At 44.2% G+C, this 24,142-nt stretch overlaps 1 protein-coding gene across 1 annotated transcript; it reads right to left on the bottom strand.

Moving 5' to 3' along the window:
* Nucleotides 1-156: 156 nt before the first annotated feature.
* Nucleotides 157-8,157, bottom strand: tmem35 (transmembrane protein 35). Its single transcript, XM_055654024.1, has 2 exons — nt 7,941-8,157; nt 157-1,135 (listed from the first exon to the last, which is right to left on the bottom strand). The coding sequence occupies exons 1-2, from the start codon at nt 8,058-8,060 to the stop codon at nt 752-754; spliced, it is 504 nt and encodes a 167-aa protein (XP_055509999.1). The 5' UTR covers nt 8,061-8,157; the 3' UTR covers nt 157-751.
* Between the last annotated feature and the right edge of the window lie 15,985 nt (nt 8,158-24,142).

Raw genomic sequence — 24,142 nt, 5'->3', positions numbered from 1 at the left:
CTGGAGGTGAGGGATGGGGGATGGGGAAAGGGAGATGGCAATTGAACAGGTGGGAGAAAGATTATGAAGGAGTGATAGGAAATAGGCGGAATAAAACGTTAACTACCCTGGTGAGCAACAGTGTACATGGACTTTGCTATGTGAATAGGCGGGGGGGGGGGGGGGGGGGGGGGGGGGGGGGGCTTCCTCTGTTCTGCTACAGACTGGGCTGTTCGTCGCTCTTTCTTTCTCGCTATCCAGGGCACATCTTTAACTATTTTAGAGCTCACCAATTTCCTGCAGTGATTTCTTAGAGGAAACCTTCCAGCCTCAATGTTGGAGGGAGTTGCCCATTACATGGACACTTCAGTTGGTCATGGGTGAAGTGGGAACCCATTTAATTATCATGTGGGAGAGAGACACAGGACATCTTGTGGCTTAGCTCAAAGATGAAATTTCACAAATCTATTCACTCAGTAAAGCTCTTCCTCCCTTTTAAATGTGTATTGGTTAGAATCACTGCAGAACTCGGGGTGGAGAGGTGATGATGGTGTTTGCCTTGATGTGTATTGATTAGGACTGTAAGTGATTGCTGTTAGTCATGGGGAAATACTCCTGCCAGTGTTCAGATTCCCATCAACAGATGTTCACGAACTCTGTCATTCACTTCCAGCACCATTAGCTGAAGTGAGGAAGTGGGGAACAGGTTCTTTATACTCGGGATGACATTGGCTGGCGAGGTGTCCCCAGTTCCAATCCTATGCGAGTCAAATTAGGTGGTTTTCAGTTTCCCTTTCTCTTGTTCGGTGTCAGCCTCGACCTGCTCCTCCTTTGCCATGTCTCCCACTGCCATCTCTTTGTCTCTGTCGTCTGCTTGCCTGATAATGAGCAGCCGGCAGGTGAGCAGGATCCCAAAGACAAGTGCATGGGCGTAACGTTTGAGCGGGTCGCCCACCAGCTGATGGAAGAAGAGCACAGCTAGTGCAACCAGGAGAAGGATGAAGTTAGCTACGTCCTTGGGCCTTCCGGGGACCAGGGTCATGATAATGCCACACGTCACCTCCATCGTCCCAATGAGTTTCCGCAGCTGGATCGATGTGATGCCCATCTTCTTTAATACCGGAAGCGCCTTGGCATATTCCTTATATGCTCTTTTCTGCAATTAAAGGGACATAAAATTGATGCTATTAATTGCTCTAAGATGCATTTAAAGAAGTTTCATGGAATGTCAGTATAGATGGAAGGATAAGAACTCTTCTGGCTGTGTGATGCATTAGAAGAACAAATTAATTGTTCCTATTCACCCCACATCCCAGTAAATATTTCCCTGTTAGACTGTAATTCACTGGGGTTAATTATTCAGAATTTCATACTCTGGGACTGGCTGGTGTACTTATCCCTCATCCAAGATTCTTTCCTTGTTTAAAATTCATCATTCTAATCACATTGAGCCACATTTGTCTTTGCATTTGTGCTTATTCATTTAGGAAGGCGATCTGTAATCATTCAAGAAATTGAACTAAAATGATGACCTAATTCACAGAGGCCTGGACTAATAATCCAGGGATGCAGCTCCAAATCCCATTTTGGCATCTGAGGGATTGAAACTCAGTTAGTTAAATAATCTGGAATTAAAAATTAGTATCAGTAATGCCTATCAACCTGCCTAGGGGGTCAAGGAAAGAGCGTTGACATCCTGTTTCCACCAACCTTTCCACCACCACGCACAAGCACAAGACAGACACCATTATATGCAGATGCCGAGAAGTGTGTTGAGCTCTGGCTGAACAACTTCTAATCTTGTGTGTGGACTCACAAAAATGCTGGAGAAACTCAGCGAGTGCAGCAGCATCTATGGAGCGAAGGAAATAGGCAAAGATTCTGGCCGAAACCCTTCTTCAGACTGACTCGATAAGCAGAAGTTGAACCTTCCCAAATGTAGCTTCAGCCTCAGGGAATCACTTGAATCGTAACTCAAAAATAGAATCAGGTATGGACTGTTGATCTGGAAGCATGTTTTGACAAACGAAATATTCGGTGAGATGTTGACCCGATTTTATAGAACCAATATTTCACTACATCCCTTAGATGCCGAACAATCAGAAGTTGATCAATCACAGATTTAAAATGTCAAGGGCCTGTCCCACTTGGCGATTTATTCGGCGACTGACGTATAAGGTCACAGAAAAATTTACAGCGTGATGCGGCAGTGACGCAGGGTGATGTCGTATGACACACGCAGTTTCTTCAAGTGTCGCACCATTTTTTTGTCGCCACTAGATTTTGAAATGTTCAAAATCTTTTGGCGACACTGATATGACGCCGGCAGTTGCCGAAAAAAATCGTCAAGTGGGACAGGCCCTTAACTGTTAGCATTAGTTTATGTTTCTGGCAGAGTTCAGAACTTATAGTATGCTCTGCTTCTTCTTCTTGCGTATGGCGTGCGCAGCCTAAAGTTGTAGGACAACTTGTTCTATTTGACCTTATTTGAATGTGCACACCAGGTTGATTGCATTTGAAAAGACTTTGCCTTCCATCACACTGAGGAGATTCACTGTGATGGATGTTTGTGTAAATGGAATTGTTTGTGTGTCGTGTAGGAATTGTTTTGTTTTGTTTGTATGGCTGTGGAAACTGAGTTTCGTTTGAGCCTCACTGAGGTTCAAATGACATGGAATAAATATCTATCTATCTATTTGTCAAAACAGGGCGGACCACGTGAAGGTTGCAATCTCCCACCCCATAGTAGGCTCTGCATGTAGAAATGTCTCCAAAATTTCACAAGGTCTGGCTCTAAGTATTAGAGAATTCCCCCCTAGACATAAACTTGATGGCCAACAGAAACACTCGGGCTGCTACTGTATTGCTTTCCCTTAAAATCTTGAATCATTGAACAAATTACCTTGCCAAAATTCAGGAAAGTAAGCCTTACTTTGTGTGATCACACCTTGTAATTTAACGCAGAGTCCAGGCAGGCATCATTCTGGTAAATCTACACTGCACACCCTTCCCCGGGCCTGTTCACAGTATTGAGTTTCCATTATAATGTTTTTGTTCTCCAGATTCAAAGGCAAGGATTCTATTTACCTGACTCGCATAATAATTTTATATAGTTCTGTTGGCCTCTTCCACTGTAAGGAAGATAAATCAGCACACACACATTCATAGGCTAAGCACTAAGTTTTTGTTGACTCAATCATGGAAACATATAGGAATATGACACTACCCTTCAATTTCCACAGGACAAAGGTACTCTATTGCTAGACCTTGAAATATGTGGTTAATTTCCCACATGTCAGGAGCCACCTCCTAGCGAAGGTAAACATTGCCAGATAAATTCATCATCACCTTTAGAATGCCAGCACAATCTACAGCAGTCTGAAATTAAAAGTATTTGACTATCAAGACCACAAACCCATCATTTAACATCATCTATCAGGCACAGTAATCTCTGCCCTCCTGTGTGCTACTGAGACTTAGACTACCCACCAAAGGCATCTTGAAGTATTGCAGAGATAGCACTAATGCTGTCTCTGTAAAATCCTCTAATTTCACTGGAAGGTAACAGTAGATGAACCCAGGCCAATATCCCCAGCAAAGAGTTCTAATTACACCATGTGTTTTATTTCCATTGTTTGTTATATTTCATCCTCCTTTCTATTTTACCATTCTCCCACCTCATTATCTCTCCTGCCATACTCTCCCTCTTATGTTTCTCTTTCCATTTCTGGTGGCCAAAAGGAAACCAGATGCATGCAAACGGAGAAACATGCAGACTTCATTTGATTTAAAGCAGACATTTCAAATACTGAGCCTTCCTTTGTTGAAGATGACACTGTGCTTGCATCTCCTTCGCCTTTTAGCTGTTTAATTGTTAACCGACCTCCACTACCGTGTGGCGGCGGCAACGGCTGCCTCGCCAACAGTCTGCCTGTCCCTTCCTCCTTTGTGTGTTTTTAGATGTAGATGTTTTTAGTGTTCTTTAGCTTTTTTTTATATGGGGGGGGGGGGGGGGGGGAGAGATTGGGGGAAACTTTTTCTAATCTCTTACCTTGACGGAGATGGGATTTTTTTCCGTATCGTATCACCATCCGCACTGCGGACTAACATTGTGGAGTTTGCGGCCTTTGCTGGAGACAGACTTTTGAGAGCTCCGCCACGGTTGCCTACGGGACTTTAGCATCGCGTAGCCCGCGATCCCTTTGCCAGGGATTGACCTCGGAGCTCCAACTATGGGTGCTTGCAGACTTAACATCACGGAGCTTGTGGTCTCTGGTCAGAGACCGACTTCAGGAACTCCAAGCTGTGGGTGCTTCGACCTTCCCAGTGCGGGAGTTTCGATCGCCCCGACGCAGAGGCTTCGACCGCCGGCTGTGGGAGCTTCGATCGTTCCGAAGCAGAGGCTTCGACTGTCCCGACTGCGGGAAAATAACGAGGAAGATGATTGGACTTTTTTGCATTCCATCACAGTGAAGAATGTGGGGAATCCACTGTGGTGGATGTTTATGTTAACTTTTACGTAGTTGTGTATATGTTGCTTTTTATTTTGTATGGCTGTATGGTAATTCGCATATCACTGTACCTTAATTGGCACGTAACAATGAAAGTCCTTTGAAACCTTTGAAACAGCTGGAAGTGACAGGGCCACAGAGTTCTGACCTGATTCTATCATTGTCAGATTGCTTGGTTGTGTGACATGTTGCTTCTGCTGTTTAATGTACATGCAGTGCAAAGCTTTGGCTGATTGGAACCTCATCTTTGTTACGATCAATCACACTTTTCATAGAAGAAGGGTCTGAAGAAGGGTTTCGGCCCGAAACGTTGCCTATTTCCTTCGCTCCATAGATGCTGCTGCACCCGCTGAGTTTCTCCAGCTTTTCTGTGTAACCTTCGATTCTCCAGCATCTGCAGTTCCCTCTTAAACACTTTTCATAGAAGCTGAGTTACTCACAAACCATGATAATAATCCAATCTTCTGCCAGAAGTGCCAAGGGGATGATTTGCCTGGGCTTCCTCCTGAGATCCCAGCTTCACAAAAGCAGGTCTTCAACCAATTCCAGTTATTTCACATCACATTGAGGAACAAATAGTAACATTCTGGCTGCAGTGAAGATCTATATGCCAAAATTAGTCGACTCACTAACTGCCAATTCAGTTGCATCACCAGAATCTACTGTACATTGGTAGGTCATTGAACTACCAATCAGTGCTAAAGTGGTCACCACAGCATTATATTTAGAGAGGAGTGTTTCTGACCACTGTTGAGCAGATTCCTGGTCTAAGGGTTGGGAATAGAGCCAAATAAAGAGGAAGGGAGACAACAGCTTCCATCACATCTAACAGAACCTGAGCAGTCTGTCAACACATGGAGAGATGTTGTGAGTCCTTGCAATGCCCGAGGTCACCATGCCAACCAGGGTGCCAACCAGGAGCCTCACAAGGCTGCCCAGCAACACCTCTCAGAGCAGTTTCTCTATTCTCAGCCATGGGGCGTTTCATTGCAGTAGGTTACCCCAGTGGAGGGCTAGGGTTTGTGCCAAGATTTCCACCACAGCTGCACACAGCACCAGCAGGGCAGTGCAGGGTTTAGTCCAAGCAGAATGACCAGGGCAACTTGCAACCTGACCTTCCCAGCAGCAGTTGACCTGGTGTGACATCAGGGGTTCTGGTGATACTGAGTTCCATGAACATCAAGGAAAAAATCTATGCATTCTTCACAAAAAGGAAAATGAAGGTGGTTTCTGAAGGTACATCTTGGTCTCAGGACATCACTGGTACCTTCCTCAGGACAATGTTTAGGGTCCAACTTTAGTAACACCATTAATAACCATGTCTCCACAGAAGGTTCAGGAAGTGGGATAAGTGGTGGTGCATGGTGCTCAGTTTCATTTACCACCCTTTGATAATGTGGCATGCCTTTAGGACCTGTGCAATATTGACACAGGAACTGGTTGGTGGGGAATTACATTGTGGCACATAATTGTGCAATAATGGCTCGTCCCTTCAAATTGGATACTGGAACCATCTATTTTAGACATTATCATCACCACATCCCCACTACGATCAGATATTTAAATGGACTGCGTGCAATAAAGCAGTGTTTATAAGACACAGGAGAGGCTGTACATCCTGCATCCAATGGCTGGTTTCCCCAAAGTCTTGCCGTCATCAACAAGGTGACGGCAGGAGCCTGGGAGAATTGCCTCAATCACCTGGATGAACGTGTCAACACTCAAGAAGTTTGGTGCCGTGCCAGAGTCATACAGCACTGTAACGTTGCCTATTTCCTTTGCTCCATAGATGCTGCTGCACCCGCTGAGTTTCTCCAGCATTTTTGTCTACCTTCAGCTCTCCACCTCCCTCTTCACTAATCCCATATATCTGCATTGGGACTCTGCCCTGTCTATTTCAATGTCTAAATGCCTCATAAGCATAGTAACTGTATCTGATCCCACCACCTTCCCTGGAGGAGCGTTCCAGATATCAACCACGCTCTGTGTAAAAATCTTACCCCTAAAAGCCAATGCAAGAAAAAGTACAGTAACATTTTAATAATCTCGATTTTGGTACTGCCGGACCAGCTGCTTTTCTATATCTGATTTTCTAGCAAATATCGGTTGTTAGTCTTATTGACTCGCACTTGTAATTAACGTCTTATAGCAGTATTATGAATTTTCCAGGGGTACCAACGTGTTCAAGTAGTGTGGAGCGCAGACATCAGAACCCGGTGGGCCAGATGCCCAACTATGGGATATCGGAATTACAGGAGCTTTCTTGATTGACACTCCAAACCACACTTCTCTCCTCCCTCTCCTGCTGTCACTGTGGCTGCAGAGCATTGTCTACAAAATATGGTGCTGAAACTCTGCAGCGGAACTGTGTGCAACTGCATATGAGGAAGTGTGTCGAAGCCTCCTGCTGGGGGGGGGGGTGACTTTGTGCCTTGCTGAGTCTGATGTACCCTGTGTGCGTGTGGGTCTCTGTGTGTGTGTGTGTGGGTCTGTGTGAGTCTGCGTCTGTGCGTGGCTGTGTGTGTGGTGTGTGTGTGTGTCTGTGTCTGAGTGTGGGTGTGTGTGTCTGAGTGTGTCTGTGTGGTGTGTCTGTGTCTGTGTCTGTGTCTGTGTGTGTGTGTGTGCTGTGTGTGTGTGTGTGTGTGTGTGTGTGTGTGTGTGTCTGTGTGTGTGGGTGTGTGTGTGTGTGTGTGTGTGTGTGTGTGTGTGTGTGTGTGTGTGTGTGTGTGTGTGTGTGTGTGCGTGTGTCTGTGTGTGTGTGTGTGTGTCTGTCTGTGTGTGTGTGTGTGTGTGTGTGTGTGTGTGTGTGTGTGTGTGTGTGTGTGTCTGTGTGTGTGTGTGTGTGTGTGTGTGTGTGTGTGTGTGTGTGTGCGTGTCTGTGTGCGTGTGTGTGTGTGTGTGTGTGTGTGTGTGTGCGCGTGTGTCTGTGTGTGCCTGTGTGTGTGTGTGTGCCTGTGTGTGTGTGTGTGTGTGTGTGTGTGTGTGTGTGTGTGTGTGTGTGTGTGTGTGTGTGTGTGTGTCTGTGTGTGTGTGTGTGTGTGTGTGTGTGTGTGTGTGTGTGTGTGTGTGTGTGTGTGTGTGTGTGTGTGTGTCTGTGTGTGCCTGTGTGTGTGTGTGTGTGTGTGTGTGTGTGTGTGTGTGTGTCTGTGTGTGTGTGTGTGTGTCTGTGTGTGTGTGTGTGTGTGTCTGTGTGTGTGTGTGTGTGTGTGTGTGTGTGTGTGTGTGCCTGTGTGTGTGTGTGTGTGTCTGTGGTGACTCCATCCTCTGGAGATAAACGGTCCATGATGTACCGAGCACTGCGCCGGCAGCAGCGGAGGTGAGACATGGCCTGCCCGCTGGACGGCCGGAGCCCGGTGTTTGCGGCCCACACGACCCCGTTGCCCGGTGCCGATTGTCCGCGACCCCGGTACCGGCGGCCCTCATGGCCAGACCCGCGCTCCGTCCGCTTACCATCTCGTTGAACGCATCCCTGCTGAGGCGCGGCGTCAGTTTGACGGTCCCCATGAAGACAAAGAACAGCCCGAGCGCGACGGACAGGCCGACCACGGCCACGGTCCGGGGCGACATCATGGAGAGCGGCCGCCTCACGCCCGTAGCACCCGCCAACTACCAACGTTGCCGCGCCGGGTCCCAGCGCCAGAGCCAGAGCCAGAGCCCGCCCTGTGCTCCTGGCGGGGATAGGAACCGCCCACCACCCACATCACTCACCGCCCACTCCACCCCATCACACACAGCCGGCACCAGAGCCCCCCCCCCCCTCCGCCACGCCCTCCACCCCCCTCTCTCACTCCACCCCCCCTCTCACTCCCCCCCCCACCCTCCACCCCACCCCCCCCCCCCCCCCCCCCTCTCACTCCACCCCCCCTCTCACTCCACCCCCCCCTCTCATTCCACCCCCCTCTCACTCAGTCCCACCCCCCCTCTCTCACTCCCCCCCCCCCTCTCACACCCCCTCTCACTCCACCCCCTCTCATTCCACCCCCTCTCTCACACCACCCCCCTCTCACTCCACCCCCCCTCTCACTCCACCCCCCCTCTCATTCCGCCCCCCTCTCACTCCAGCCCCCTCTCACTCCACACCCCCTCTCACTCCACCCCCCTCTCACTCCACCCCCTTCACTCACTCCACCCCTCTCTCACTCCACCCCCATCACACACAGCCTGCCCCACCCCTCCCCAGAGCCCACCCACAGCTCATTCACCACATCACACTGAGCCCATCCACCCCTCACACCACTCACCCTAGAGCTCACCCACCGCTCATTCCACCCTACTCTATCACACACACAGCCGTCCCCAGAACCCACCTACCACTCACACCACCACACATACCCCGCCCCAGTACCCTCCCCCTCACTCCACCCCTCCCCACTTCACACACCTCCTGTCCCAGTACCAACCCATCCCTCATCACTCACCGCCCGCCCCAGAGCCCACCCGCAACTCACTCTATCCCACCCCTCATCAAACACAGCACGCGTCACCCCATCATTCATCACCCCACCCCTGTACCCTCCCCCTCACTCCACCCCACCCCCACTTCACACAACTACCGTCCCGGTGCCCACCCACCCATCCCCCCACCCCACATATCTCACCGCCCGCCCCTGTACCCACCCACAACTCACTCCATCCCACCCCACATCACACACTGCCTGCCCCACCTCACATCAGACCACCCACCCACCATGGCCCCAGTAAACATTACTACCCAAAGCTTCATTCAACCCATCCTCCCATCACTTACCCAAAACACCACCATCCCTCAAACTACACCACATCACCAACCCATGTCATCCCACATTGCATATCCCATCACCCCCATTCCACTACCCACACTCAACTGACCCCCTTCACCCCAACCCAGCCACTCCATACACCACCATTCCATACTAGAGTCACGCAGGGTGCTGACCACCCCATGCTTCCCCACCTGACGCTCAGTGTTGGCCCATAAAGTCAGCCTCATGAAGAGCTAGACTCCCACAAAGTGGTAAGAAAGATACTGGAGAGGATTCCAAGGGATAAGATATACAGTGGCTTGCAAAAGTATTCATACCCCTTGAACTTTTCCACATTTTGTCACGTTACAACCACAAACGTAAATGTATTTTATTGGGATTTTATGTGGTAGACCAACACAAAGTGTCGCATAATTGTGAAGTGGAAGGAAAATGATACATGGTTTTCAAATTTTTTTACAAATAAAAAACTGAGAAGTGTGGCTTGCAAAAGTATTCAGCCCCCTTTACTCTGATACTCCTAAAGTTGTGGAGAAGTTTAAAGCAGGGTTAGGTTATAAAAAAATTTCCCAAGCTTTGAACATCTCACGGAGCACTATTCAATCCATCATCCGAAAATGGAAAGAGTATGGCACAACTGCAAACCTACCAAGACATGGCCGTCCACCTAAACTGACAGGCCGGGCAAGGAGAGCATTGATCAGAGAAGCAGCCAAGCGGCCCATGGTAACTCTGGAGGAGCTGCAGAGATCCACAGCTCAGGTAGGAGAATCTGTCCACAGGACAACTATTAGTCGTGCACTCCACAAATCGGGCCTTTATGGAAGAGTGGCAAGAAGAAAGCCATTGTTGAAAAAAAGCCATAAGAAGTCCCGTTTGCAGTTTGCCACAAGCCATGTGGGGGACACAGCAAACATGTGGAGGGAAGGTCCTCTGGTCAGATGAGACCAAAATTGAAGTTTTTGGCCTAAATGCAAAACGCTATGTGTGGCGGAAAACTAACACTGCACATCACCCTGAACACACCATCCCCACTGTGAAACATGGTGGTGGCAGCATCATGCTGTGGGGATGCTTTTCTTCAGCAGGGAAACGGAAGCTGGTCAGAGTTGATGGGAAGATGGATGGAGCCAAATACAGGGCAATCTTGGAAGAAAACCTGTTAGAGTCTGCAAAAGACTTGAGACTGGGGCGGAGGTTCACCTTCCAGTAGCAATGTTACAAAATTTTGAGATTTAAAAAATCAAGTCTGCAATTTATCCCATCAGATAAAGCATAACAATAAGTTTAATTTGACACCTAATTCACTTTCATATCTCAAGTATTAAAAAAGTTATGACCATTTTCATACTCGGAAATTAGCATCTTGTTCCCTATTGATTTTCAATGGGCATTACAAAAAAGCTGTGATCTTGGATAGTCAAAAGCACATTTCTTAAGGAAAGATTAACATTTTTAAATAGCCTAAGTGTCCAAAGATTATTCACAAATAATTCACAATATAACATGATTTTTATATCTAATTTACATTAATTTATAGGCCAAATGGAAGGAATTTAGTGTTCAATTGCTGTAAATAAATGCCCATTTAAATCGGTTTTCTAGTGGGTTTCTGTGAACGCGCAGGTTTAGAACGTTGACAGCGCGCTAGATTAGTGCCCTCAAATGCCGAGAAAAATACTGCGGGATATAAAAAGCCCAAAATGAGCTATTCGTTATAGATAATTATAATTATAGGGTTATATACATGCCCCATTTAATGTAAAAATAAGGTACATACCTTTAATTGTTTGCTTTATAAAACCCTGGGGCTGCGAAAGCTTGCGAACTGAACGAGAGTTTTTTAATTTATTATATCTACTATTCGAGGCCTATAAAACTAATAATAGCTTTTGGGACCGGGTCTTGCAGCGATTCTCCGTTAATGATTTACTAGGCTGAACATCTGCGATTGGAACAGCCTAGTAAAAATCGGGTTTTAAACCCGCCCCCTCCAAACAGCTCCAAAATCACACACAAGGGGTGGGGCAGATGCTCAGCCACGATTCAGGTAGGTTTTGTAACATACCTACTTCCAGCAGGACAACGACCCTAAACATACAGCAAGAGCTACAATGGAATGGTTTAGATCAAAGCATATTCATGTGTTAGAATGGCCCAGTCAAAGTCCAGACCTAAATCCAATTGAGAATCTCTGGCAAGACTTGAAAATTGCTGTTCACAGACGCTCTCCATCCAATCTGACTGAGCTTGAGCTATTTTGCAAAGAAGAATGGGCAAAAATTTCAGTCTCTAGATGTGTAAAGCTGGTAGAGACATACCCCAAAAGACTTGCAGCTGTAATTGCAGCGAAAGGTGGTTCTACAAAGTATTGACTCAGGGGGGCTGAATACTTTTGCACGCCACACTTTTCATTTTTTTATTTGTAAAAAAATTTGAAAACCATGTATCATTTTCCTTCCACTTCACAATTATGCACCGCTTTGTGTTGGTCTATCACATAACATCCCAATAAAATAAATTTCCGTTTGTGGTTGTAACGTGACAAAATGTGGAAAAGTTCAAGGGGTATGAAAACTTTTGCAAGCCACTGTACATGCCCATTTTGGACAGACGGGTTGATTAGGGATATGTTTTTGTACACAGGGGATCGCGCCTCATGAACCTGAATGAGTTTTTTTGAAGAAATAACCAAGATGATTGAATTCGGGCAGGCCATTGACATGATTTATATGGTTCAGCAAGGTCTATTTATTTATTTATTTATTTATTTGATTCTTTATCTCGAACAGAATAAAAGAATAAAAAGCAAGTGTGAAACAGCATACAAAAAATAAAACAAGAATATTTATAAAGTGTCATAAACAATATCTATAAATAAATGAAATCGTATGTGTCCGAAACGGAGCAGGAAGAAGCCAAAGCTTATTAATTCCCACCCCTTATTCAACTGCTTATAATTATCTTATACAAATTTAGCAGATATATATGTACACAATATGTACACCAGCAGCTATATGTACACCAAATTATTTACATTTATACACAAATCAAATATTTACAAAGCCATACAAAAAAGAGAGAAAAAAATTAAAAAGAAAAGAAAAAACCCTCATATACTGTACAGTATCTTAGTCATATATACAACCCATCACCCTATAATCACCCTTCCCAATACAATCAGTATAACAAATATCCCACTCACAATCACCTGGCTGTCCTCATCCCAATATCCTTTAAAAAAAGTGTTTTTGTACATCTTTTTAAACTAAATTATGTTTCTGCTAAGTTTTATCTCCTGTTCCAGACCATTCCACAAATTCACACCACAGATTGCTATGCACATACTTTTAAGAGTTGTTCTGACATTGAGTTTTTTAAACTTATGTTCCCCTCTCAAATTATACCCACCCTGTCTTTCCATAAACAGTTTTTGTATATTTCTTGGAAGTAAATTATTTCTTGCTTTGTACATAATTTGCGCAGTCTTAAATTTAACCAGATCGGTGAACTTCAGTGTATGTGACTTTATGATACAGTTCTGCATGATACACTGATGTGGAAGGTTGGAATGTATGGGAGAGCTGGATAACTGGATGCAGAATTGGCTCCATGGTACAAAGTAGAGGGTGGAGGAAGATTGTTTTCGGACTGGTCTGTGATTATTGGCTTGCCTCAAGGATCAGTGCTGGGCTCATTGCTGTTTGTCATCTAAACCTAGTAAGATAAGAATGTAGAAGATATGATTACCAAGTATGCAGATGACACTAAAATAGATGGTATTGTAGACAGTGAAGATAGTTGTCAAGAATTACAGTGGGGCAATTGGGCCAAAGAATGGCTAATGGAGTATAATTCAGAGGAGAGTGAGGTGTTACATTTTAGGAAGTCAAACCAAGGCTGGACCTTCGCAGTGAACGGTAGGGCCCTGGGAAATGTTAGATAGCAAAGGGATCTCAGAGTACAAAGTCACAATTAAAACATAAAGTACATGCTTTAAATCCAGGATAAGCACCCAACTAAGAAAACCAAGCCCAAAACCAAAGTATTATCTAACTAAATACACCAACTTACATTAAATGACTCTACATACAAAAACAAGCTACCTACATATTAATTCCCTTTAAAAAAAAAAAAATCCCATAGATGCAAGTATATCATTGGGGTTATCAAGTGGTCACTTGATCTGCCTTGCTCTCCTGCCTCTGACATTTGCTTTGCAACTTGACGCAATCTCTGTCCGATAATTCCTAGCTCTGCAAATAACCATATAACCATATAACAATTACAGCACGGAAACAGGCCATCTCGGCCCTACACGTCCGTGCCGAACAAATTTTTTTCCCCCTTAGTCCCACCTGCCTGCACTCATACCATAACCCTCCATTCCCTTCTCATCCATATGCCTATCCAATTTATTTTTAAATGATACCAATGAACCTGCCTCCACCACTTCCACTGGAAGCTCATTCCACACCGCTACCACTCTCTGAGTAAAGAAGTTCCCCCTCATATTACCCCTAAACTTCTGTCCCTTAATTCTGAAGTCATGTCCTCTTGTTTGAATCTTCCCTATTCTCAAAGGGAAAAGCTTGTCCACATCAACTCTGTCTATCCCTCTCATCATTTTAAAGACCTCTATCAAGTCCCCCCTTAACCTCTGCGCTCCAGAGAATAAAGACCTAACTTATTCAACCTATCTCTGTAACTTAGTTTGTTGAAACCCAGGCAACATTCTAGTAAATCTCCTCTGTACTCTCTCTATTTTGTTGACATCCTTCCTATAATTGGGCGACCAAAATTGTACACCATACTCCAGATTTGGTCTCACCAATGCCTTGTACAATTTTAACATTACATCCCACCTTCTATACTCAATGCTCTGATTTATAAAGGCTAGCATACCAAAAGCTTTCTTTACCACCCTATCTATATGAGATTCCACCTTCAAGGAACTATGCACGGTTATACCCAGATCCCTCTGTTCAACTGTATTCTTCAATTCCCTACCATTTACCATGTACGTCCTATTTTGATTTGTCCTGCCAAGCACCTCACATTTATCAGCATTAAACTCCATCTGCCATCTTTCTGCCCATTTTTCCAAATGGCCTAAATCACTCTGTAGACTTTGGAAATCCTCTTCATTATCCACAACACCCCCTATCTTGGTATCATCTGCATACTTACTAATCCAATTTACCACACCTTCATCCAGATCATTGATGTACATGACAAACAACAAAGGACCCAACACAGATCCCTGAGGCACCCCACTAGTCACCTGCCTCCAACCCGATAAACAGCCATCCACCATTACCCTCTGGCTTCTCCCATTCAGCCACTGTTGAATCCATCTTGCTCTTCCTGCATTTATACCCAACAGTTGAACCTTCTTAACCAACCTTCCATGAGGAACCTTGTCAAAGGCCTTACTAAAGTCCATATAGACAACATCCACTGCCTTACCCTGGTCAATTTCCCTAGTAACCTCTTCAAAAAATTCATGAAGATTAGTCAAACATGACCTTCCAGGCACAAATCCATGTTGACTGTTCCTAATCAGACCCTGTTTATCTAGATGCTTATATATATTATCTCTAAGTATCTTTTCCATTAATTTGCCCACCACTGCAGTCAAACTAACAGGTCTATAATTGTTAGGTTTACTCTTAGAACCCTTTTTAAACAATGGAACAACATGCGCAGTACGCCAATCCTCGGGGACTATTCCCGTTTCTAATGACATTTGAAATATTTCTGTCATAGCCCCGGCTATTTCTACACTAACTTCCCTCAATGTCCCAGGGAATATCCTGTCAGGACCTGGAGACTTATCCACTTTTATATTTTTCAAAAGTGTCAGTACTTCTTTTACTTTGAACCTCATAGTATCCATAGCTACTCTACTAGTTTCCCTTACCTCACATAATTCAATATCCTTCTCCTTGGTGAATACCGAAGAAAAAAAATATTCAATATCTCCCCCATCTCTTTTGGCTCTGCAGATAACTGTCCACTCTGTCTCTCCAATGGACCAATTTTATCCCTCTTTATCCTTTTGCTATTAATATAGCTGTAGAAACCCTTTGGATTTACTTTCACCTTACACTACCTCATATCTTCTTTTAGCTTTTCTAATTTCTTTCTTAAGATTCTTTTTACATTCCTTATACTCCTCAAGCATCTCATTTACTTCATGCTGCCTATAATTATTGTAGATCTCCCTCTTTTTCCGAACAAGATGTCCAATTTCCCTTGAAAACCAGGGCTCTTTCCAATTTTTACTGTTTCCTTTCAACCGAACAGGAACATAAAAATTCTGTACTCTTAAAATTTCCCCTTTAAATGTCCTCCATTTCTCTTCTACATCTTTCCCATAAAACAAAATGTCCCAGTTCACTCCTTTTAAATCATCTCGCATCTCATCAAAGTTAGCCTTTCTCCAATCAAAAATCTCAACCCTAGGTCCAGTTCTGACCCTCTCCATAATTATATTGAAACTAATGGTACTGTGATCACTGGACCCGAAGTGCTCCCCAACGCATACCTCCGCCACCTGTCCCGTCTCATTTCCTAACAGGAGGTCCAGCACTGCCCCTCCTCTAGTAGGTACCTCTATGTATTGCTGCAAAAAACTATCCTGCACACATTTTACAAACTCCAACCCATCCAGCCCATTTACAGAATGTGTTTCCCAGTCTATGTGTGGAAAGTTGAAATCTCCCCCAATCACTACCTTGTGCTTACTACTAATATCTGCTATCTCCTTACATATTTGCTCTTCCAATTCTCGTTCCCCGTTTGGCGGTCTATAATACACCCCTATAAGTGTTGCTACACCTTTCCCACTTCTCAATTCCACCCAAATAGCCTCCCTAGATGAGCCCTCCAATCTATCCTGCCAAAGCACTGCTGTAATATCTTCCCTGACTAGCAATGCAACACCTCCACCTCTTGCCCCTCCAATTCTATCACACCTGAAGCAACGAAATCCTGGAATATTTAATTTCCAATCACAGCCCTCCTGCAACCACGTTTCACTGATCGCCACAACATCATACTTCCAGGTGTCTATCCAGACTCTAAGCTCATCCACTTTTCTTACAATGCTCCTAGCATTAAAATATGCACATTTAAGAAACCCCCCGTCTCTTATTCTCTGTTTATTTTCTTTTTTTTCTTTCTCCTCTTGTGTCCGAGTGCTTCCCTTTTCTGCTTCCTGCCTCCCATTCTGTCTACTAGCTTTCGCTATTTGAGTCCCTCGCCCCAACCATTCTAGTTTAAAGTCTCCCCAGCAGCCTTTGCAAATTTCCCCGCTAGGATATTGGAAATAGTGACGTGATCTCGCTATGAAACCTCTACAACCCACCTCCACAGGACGTACTCGCTGATTAACTCACCAACCTCGCTGATTAACTTCTGCTGCCAACTCTACATACTGTATCTAAGCCTTTTCACTTCATAAGCCTCATCCATTTTCTCTCAAGGCACCTTCTGTTCTATGAAATACACTATCCACTGACTAACTGACCATAACACTATATCAGGCCTCAAACTAGCAGTCATTATTTCCTGCGGAACAACAAGCTTTCTTCCTAAATCTACCCGCATCTCCCAATCATTGGCTCCCCGTAACTGGCCTGACTAATACCCAGCTGCAAACTTCCCTCCTCCACCTTTCTCTCCCTCACGGACAAAATGAATCGCTGCACTCCCAGTCCTGTTGCCTACTGAATTCACTTCTACTCTCCTCTTCTCAATTGCTGCAGTTATACACTTCAATACCTGGTTATGCCACCAAGCATACCGACCCTGAGAAAAACTTGTCCTACACCCTGACAAAATATGCCTCAACATTGCCAAGGGACACACCGGGTCCCCACCTACCCATTGTATGAGGTTCTGTGGCGATGACACCACATCATCAGCACATAAATAGCCCTTATACGGAATCTTACATGACCCGCCTCCATACACCACAGGTCCCTCCAGCTAAACCTCCTCTTTTCTACACTTTCCCAGTTCATCCACAGTCCCTGCTTAACCTGAGCTTACACATCTCACTGCTTCCTCCTGCCGACATACCTGCTCTACAACCAATTTTCTCCTCTCTGTTGGACCTGCCTTACTCCACACTGGTTTCCCTGAGCTGAGCCCTAAGCATTCTTTCTGTTGCTGCACCCTACCAACAATGTCTGTATGCCTCAGAACTGCTTGTGCTTCTTCTACTGCCTGCTTTGAGTTCCACTTCCTCCCTCTAGTTACACTTGGCACCAGATTACTAACTAAGGTATCTTTATTCCTTGATAATTGCAACCCTAACCCCACCTTAGCACATTTAAACTCCTCTGTTAGGCTAGGCAATGGTAAATGTAGAATACCTTTACCATATAAAGCCACATTACCAAGACACCATGGAACTCCTAACCATTTCCTAATATATGAACTGACCAGTCTCTCTAACCTTTCTGAGAAATTTGCACCTCATATATTGTCAATGGCCACATCAACCTAGGGAATAGCCCAAACTGCAAACACCACAACTTCAACTTGCCTGGAAGCCCTGAATTCTCTATCCTTTCTAACCCATCAGTAACATCCTTTCTAAGTTGCTGAACCTGTTCAGTGTCATCCAACTTCCTGTTATACCACATACCCAAACTTTTAACTTGTTTCTCAATTATAGACAGGATTTTTTCTTCATCTACACAGAAGCTTTTCTCTACCATCTTTCCACTTGCCAAAGAGTTAGTCCATGACTTACTAGGTTTAATCTTCAATCTAGCCCATTTACGATTATCATTTAACTTCTCTAACAACCTAACTCAAATTTCACTGTACTTTAAGTGGTACATGTGACAATTAAATTGAATCTTGAATCTTGTACAAGCTACTGTTGTGCTCACCAAGGTCATATCATCCATATAGCCCCTGATTGGAGGGAGGCACTGTCATCTCTCCCCGCCGACGACCCACCGCGATGCTCTAATCACCAGCTCCATTGCCATTGTAAAATCTAATAGAGAAATAGTACACCCTGCCATAATGCCCATCTCTAGTCTCAGCCATGCTGTTGTAAAGTCTACTGTATTAAAACACATCTTGGAAATATGCTTTCACTAAATTTACTATTGATCCTGGAACTCTAAAGAAATCAAAAGCACTCCAAATATGACTATGGGGCACAGATCCAAACGCATTTACCAGGTCCAAAAACAACATGCAAATCTCTTCTCTCAAGCTTGGCTGTCTGAATCTGATGTCATATTACACTAATGTGTTCTAAGCAACCTGTGAAACCTGGGATTCCGGCTTTCTGCACTGTGGTATCTTTTAACCTGTTCCTTTCTAAATAACTTGCCAGCCTCTGTGCCACTATGCTAAAGAAAATCTTGCCTTCTACATTTAGGAGACATATAGGCCTAAAGTGACTTAACTCTGAAGACTCTTTCTCCTTGGGAATGTAAGTTCCCCCTGTTCTACGCCAAACTCTTGATATAACCTGCTTCTCCCAAACAATGGACAAAAGCCTCCACAACAATCTAAGCACATCAGGTGCACTTTTATATTCCCGGTAAGGGACTCCATTCGGCCCTGGGGCCAAAGAAGCCTTTGCACGCCTTATCACGGCTTCCACCTCCTTCCACTTTGGTGGCAAAACATCTAACTTATACTCTATCTCTCCCAGGAGTGGTATATCTGGAGGGAAACACATTCCCCTTTTCTTTTCTGGATCCAGGTATGTCCCTTTAAAATATTCCTCTAACTCTTCCTTTGAAGCATTGAGCTTACCACTCTTTTCCTGACTAAATATTCTTTTAACAAATTTAAATGGATCCCTATAAAATGTTGACCTGACTCGCTCCTTCTTCTTTCTCTTCCTCTGAAGGTGTTCTGCCCTCCTCAATATTGCTTATTGATTTCTTAACTCTTCTTCCAAAACATTAACTCCCTCTCTCTATCATCAACTGTAGCCTTTCTCCAATGTTTTCTCAACTGTCTCCTCTCCTTCACTAATCTCTTGATTTCTCTCTCTCGTATAGGTCTAACCACCTGTAGATCCTGCACCTTTATCTCAATAACACCAAACCTGTCTGCACGATATCTCCCATCTTATCTAACTTGTTTTCCACTGTCCCTTTCAGAGTCTCTAATGCCTTTACCAAATCTATATTAACAGTTTCCCATTCCTTCCTTTCACTTGCCCTAGGCCATTTAACTCTAGGTTTCAGTCCACCGCTCCTTTCTCCCTGACTGCCAGATTAACCTCGCCACCGCCGACATCCCCTCTACAGCGCTTGTCCCCTCCTCATCGGTAACAGGGGTTATGATATCATGCAAACTGTAGTTTCCGACCCGTCGCTGGACTTCACATGACTGACTTGACTGACTTCTTAAGAAATACTGTTCAATGCGATCCCCCTCTAACAAGCACTGATGTATTCTGGGGCCCTTTGCTGCTGTTACTTTCTGCCAACCACAAGAACAGACCTGGATCTTCTGTCCCTCTACCACTGAGCCACTGTCCTTCATTGATGCGCTAATCCTAGTAGTCTTTTCTGTTCCGTGGTCTGTAACTGGGTAATCCACCTGTGAGTCATCTTCAGCAATCTAAAGCCATTCCCCCAACACCATCTCATGCAGTCATGCCTTCAATCAAAATACATAACTCAGGTTGAACAAAGTTGACTAAAAACCTAACTGAAATTCTTATCTCAGCATGCTATAGGAAACCTGGTGTCAGTGCCAAACTTTTCAATCAGTCTGTAGTTTGCAAATGTAATCCTGAAAAATGTATTACACAAATAAAAAAATTTCTTCTGGCTTTCCACCATGTGAGATTGTCACCAACATTTCAATTTATTCCGTAAATAAAATATGGCTCCAGAATGATGAGTCTGCCCTCAATATATAATTGTAAGTGTACAGTAGATCAGATAAAAACTCATGAATAACTTTTAAACTGTTCATAAACTCAAATCAGCTCCTTCACCAAATAAATATTTGTTGTGCTACTGATTGCATATCAAACATTCTTGAACTGGTCTTGGAGCAGTTAACCAGGATTGGCATGAGTCAAGTAAAAGCAAGGGTTGCGATAAGCAAGTTGTCACCAAGAGTGAGAAAGCCTCAGCAATAGAAAGGTAGCTTGCAATGAGTAAAACATCCTGAGAGATCAACATGGAGAGTTGTGTTTAAAATCATGTAGAATTAAAGAATATATTATATTTATACTTAAGAGTATCTTACAATGAACGTGTAGACAGAGAACGACGCTAAGAGTTATAGTTAAGGATTAAAACTGTGTATGATACAGACATCCTATTAGAATATGGCAGTTTGTGATATTTCATCAATAACTTCATGTAACGTCTTGCGCCAATATTCTTCGTAGTGTTTGTTTTTATACTTATCGCAACTGGATCCTTGACTTCCTCAACAACCAACCACAATCTGTACTAATTGGCAACAACACTTCCTCCTTATTAACGATCTGTGCTGGGGCACCTGAAGGCTACGTGCTCAGTCCCCTGATCTACTCACTCTATACCCAAGATTGTGCAGATGGATACAGTTCCAAATCCATTGTTCAATTTGCTGATCACACCACCGTTGTTGGAATGGGCCAACAATCTTGCTCTCAACATCAGTAAGGACCAAGGAGCGGATTGGTGACTTTAGAAGAAGAGGCTGAGTCAACAACTTCAAGTTCCTGCGTGTGCATATCTCTGTTGATCTGTCCTGGTCCCTGCACATTGATGCAATCATACAGAAAGCCCATCAACTCCTCTACTTCCTTAGAAGATTGAGGACATTTGATATGTCAACGAATACTCTCTTGAACTTCTACAGGTATATGGTAGAGAGCTCTTGACTCTTGAATCATGACCTGGTTTCTTCAGCCTGAACGCTCAGGACTGAAGAAAATTACAAAAAGTGGTGAACACTGCCTGGGCCAACACTGGTATTGACATCCCCACCATCAAAGGGATCTATATGAGAAACTGCCTCAAAAAGACAGCCAGCATCATCAAGGACCCACACCACACCAGCCACACTTTCATTTTACTCATGCCATCGGGAAGAAGGTATAGGAGTCTGAAAACTGTGAAGTCTTAAGTTTCGGAACAACTTCTTCCCAACAACTAACAGGCTACCAACTCAACTACAAACTGCCTTGGTTGCACTCAGGACTCCAGTTTTTGTTTTGTACAAAGACTGTTTTTTTTTAAATTGAAATATTTTTTTGTTTATTGTACTGTCTATGTGTTTACATACCCATTCTGCTGCTGCAAATACAAAATTCGTTGTTCTGTTTTCAGAACATAAGACAATTAAACACTCTTGACTCTCATGTTATTTTATTTATGATGTTTGGCTGTATTATAATAGTGTTTTGCTGCTTCGCCAGCCTTGACTAATCTTCCTACCTGGAATAGTTAAGACCAAACTCAGAACAAATATGAGTGAAACTACCCCAACACTTTCAATTACTTTATTAATGTGCACCACCTTCCCCTATCAGCACTCACTGGGAGTGATCCAAACACTCCTACTATTTGAAATCCTGCTCTTTGAACTCTTCTTAAAATCTGCCTACAGAACCTGAACCTATATTCACAACCTGAATCTGGGCTACTATCTCGAGCTACTCCCCTTCCAGTCTGTTCTGCAGCTGCTCTGTGATGTCCTTAACTCTGGCCCCAGGGTGACAACCATCTATTCTAGAATCACACCTATGATTGCAAACATACCTGTATGTCCCACAATGGTTATTGCTTTTCTCGCCATTCTTCCTCCCTCTCTGTACGTTTCAACTTCCCATTGTCTCTTGTGTGTCTTTCATGGGAAACCTCCCTGTACAAGCATCTAGAAGTGAATGTTAGTTGCAGTGTAGGATGCCCTCAGGAGACTCCTAAACTACCTGCCTGCCCTTTTCTGTGTTTGGTAGTCACCCAGTTCCCCCTCTCTCTTGAGCCACAGGTTGACCTGATATCTATGAGATCTACAATCCATGAAACACTGAGCCTTGTACTTGACCACAGTGATCTCAGCTGTGGCTTGGACTTCAAAAGCCAAAGCATGAGCTTGTTTAGCCGATGTCACTTCCTGCATCCACTGGTATTTAGGTAACAGAGAGTTCTGCAGTTCTCAATGCTGCAGGGTGAACATTCTGCTCCTTCTGGTTAGATTAACTCATGAAAGAAATTAGCAAGCATAATTCTTGAGGTTTGTTATTCTGATGTTTCTGGGACTTTGGTGGTTCCAGACTCACAAATGTTCTAGACTCTGAATAAGTCTATTTGTTTGTAATGTATGGCTGCAGAAACGGCATTTCGTTTGGACCTCAAGGGGTCCAAATGACAATTAAATGTATCTTGTATCTTGTATCACTTTTGGTTTAGACGTTACACAGTGGAATAATACATTGCCCAGTGAAACTATTAAATTTTAATTAACAGTAGACAATAGGTGCAGGAGTAGGCCATTCGGCCCTTCGAGCCAGCACTACCATTTACTGTGATCATGGCTGATCATCCACAATCAGTACCCCGCTCCTGCCTTCTCCCCATAGCCCTTGACTCCACTATCTTTAAGAGCTCTATCTAACTCTCTCTTGAAAGCATCCAGAGAATTGGCCTCCACTGCATTCTGAGGCAGAGAATTCCACAAATTCACAACTCTCTGGGTGCAAAGGTTTTTGGCCTACCCCTTATTCTTAAACTGTGGCCCCTGGTTCTGGACTTCCCCAACATTGGGAACATGTTTCCTGCCTCCAGCGTGTCCAATCCCTTAATAATCTTATATGTTTCAATAAGATTCCCTCTCATCCTTCTAAATTCAAGTGTATTCAAGCCCAGTCGCTCCATTCTATCAATTACAGTCTATGACAATCCCGCCATCCTGGAAATTAACCTTGTGAACTACGCTGCACTCCCTCAATAGCAAGATTGTCCTTCTCAAATTTGGAGACCAAAACTGCACACAATACTCCAGGTGTGGTCTCACTGGGGGCCTGTACAACTGTAGAAGGATTTCTTTGCTCCTATACTCAATTCCTCTTGTTATGAAGGCCAACATGCCATTAGCGTTCTTCACTGCCTGCTGTACCTGCATGCTTACATTCAGTGACCGATGAACAAGGACCCCCATATCACATTTACTTCCCCTTTTCCTAACATGACACCATTCAGATAATAATCTGCCTTCCTGTTCTTGCCACCAAAGTGGATAACCTCACATTTATCTACATTAAACTACATCTGCCATGCATCTGCCCACTCACCCAACCTGTCCAAGTCACCCTGTATCCTCATAGCATCCTCCTCACAGTTCACACTGCCACCCAGCTTTGTGTCATCTGCAAATTTGCTAATGTTACTCTTAATCCCTTCATCTAATTCATTAATGTATATCGTAAATAGCTGCGGTCCCAGCACCGAGCCTTGCGGTACCCCACTAGTCACTTCCTGCCATTCTGAAAGAGACCCGTTTATCCCGACTCTTTGTTTCCTGTTTGCCAACCAATTTTCCATCCATGTCAGTACCTTACCCCCAATACCATGTGCTCTAATTTTGCCCCCTAATCTCCTATGTGGGACCTTATCAAAGGCTTTCTGAAAGTCCAGGTACGCTACATCCACTGGCTCTCCCTTGTCGATTTTCCTAGTTACATCCTCAAAAAATTCCAGAAGATCAGTCAAGCATGATTTCCCCTTCGTAAATCCATGCTGACTCGGACTGACCCTGTTACTGCTGTTACAAGGGAGCAAAGAAAGCAAAAACCAGGTGAGTTTAAAGGGAATGTATGAACCAGGTCACAGTTGTTTAAAGGAACCCTTCAATATAGAGTGTGAATACAAGATAACATAGTATGACAAACGTAGGGAATAGGATGTGAGTATG

Source organism: Leucoraja erinacea, chromosome 23, assembly GCF_028641065.1.
Source record: "Leucoraja erinacea ecotype New England chromosome 23, Leri_hhj_1, whole genome shotgun sequence".
NCBI classification, from domain to species: domain Eukaryota; kingdom Metazoa; phylum Chordata; class Chondrichthyes; order Rajiformes; family Rajidae; genus Leucoraja; species Leucoraja erinaceus.
This window is presented reverse-complemented; position numbering and strand designations above follow the sequence as displayed.

Bases quoted from the DNA above. Each gene is read 5' to 3' on its own strand.
- tmem35 (XM_055654024.1), bottom strand. From the start codon at position 8,060: ATGATGTCGCCCCGGACCGTGGCCGTGGTCGGCCTGTCCGTCGCGCTC. The intron at 1,136-7,940 runs GTAAGCGGACGG...CTTTAATTGCAG, and splicing joins GGGATGCGTTCAACGAGATG to AAAAGAGCATATAAGGAATA.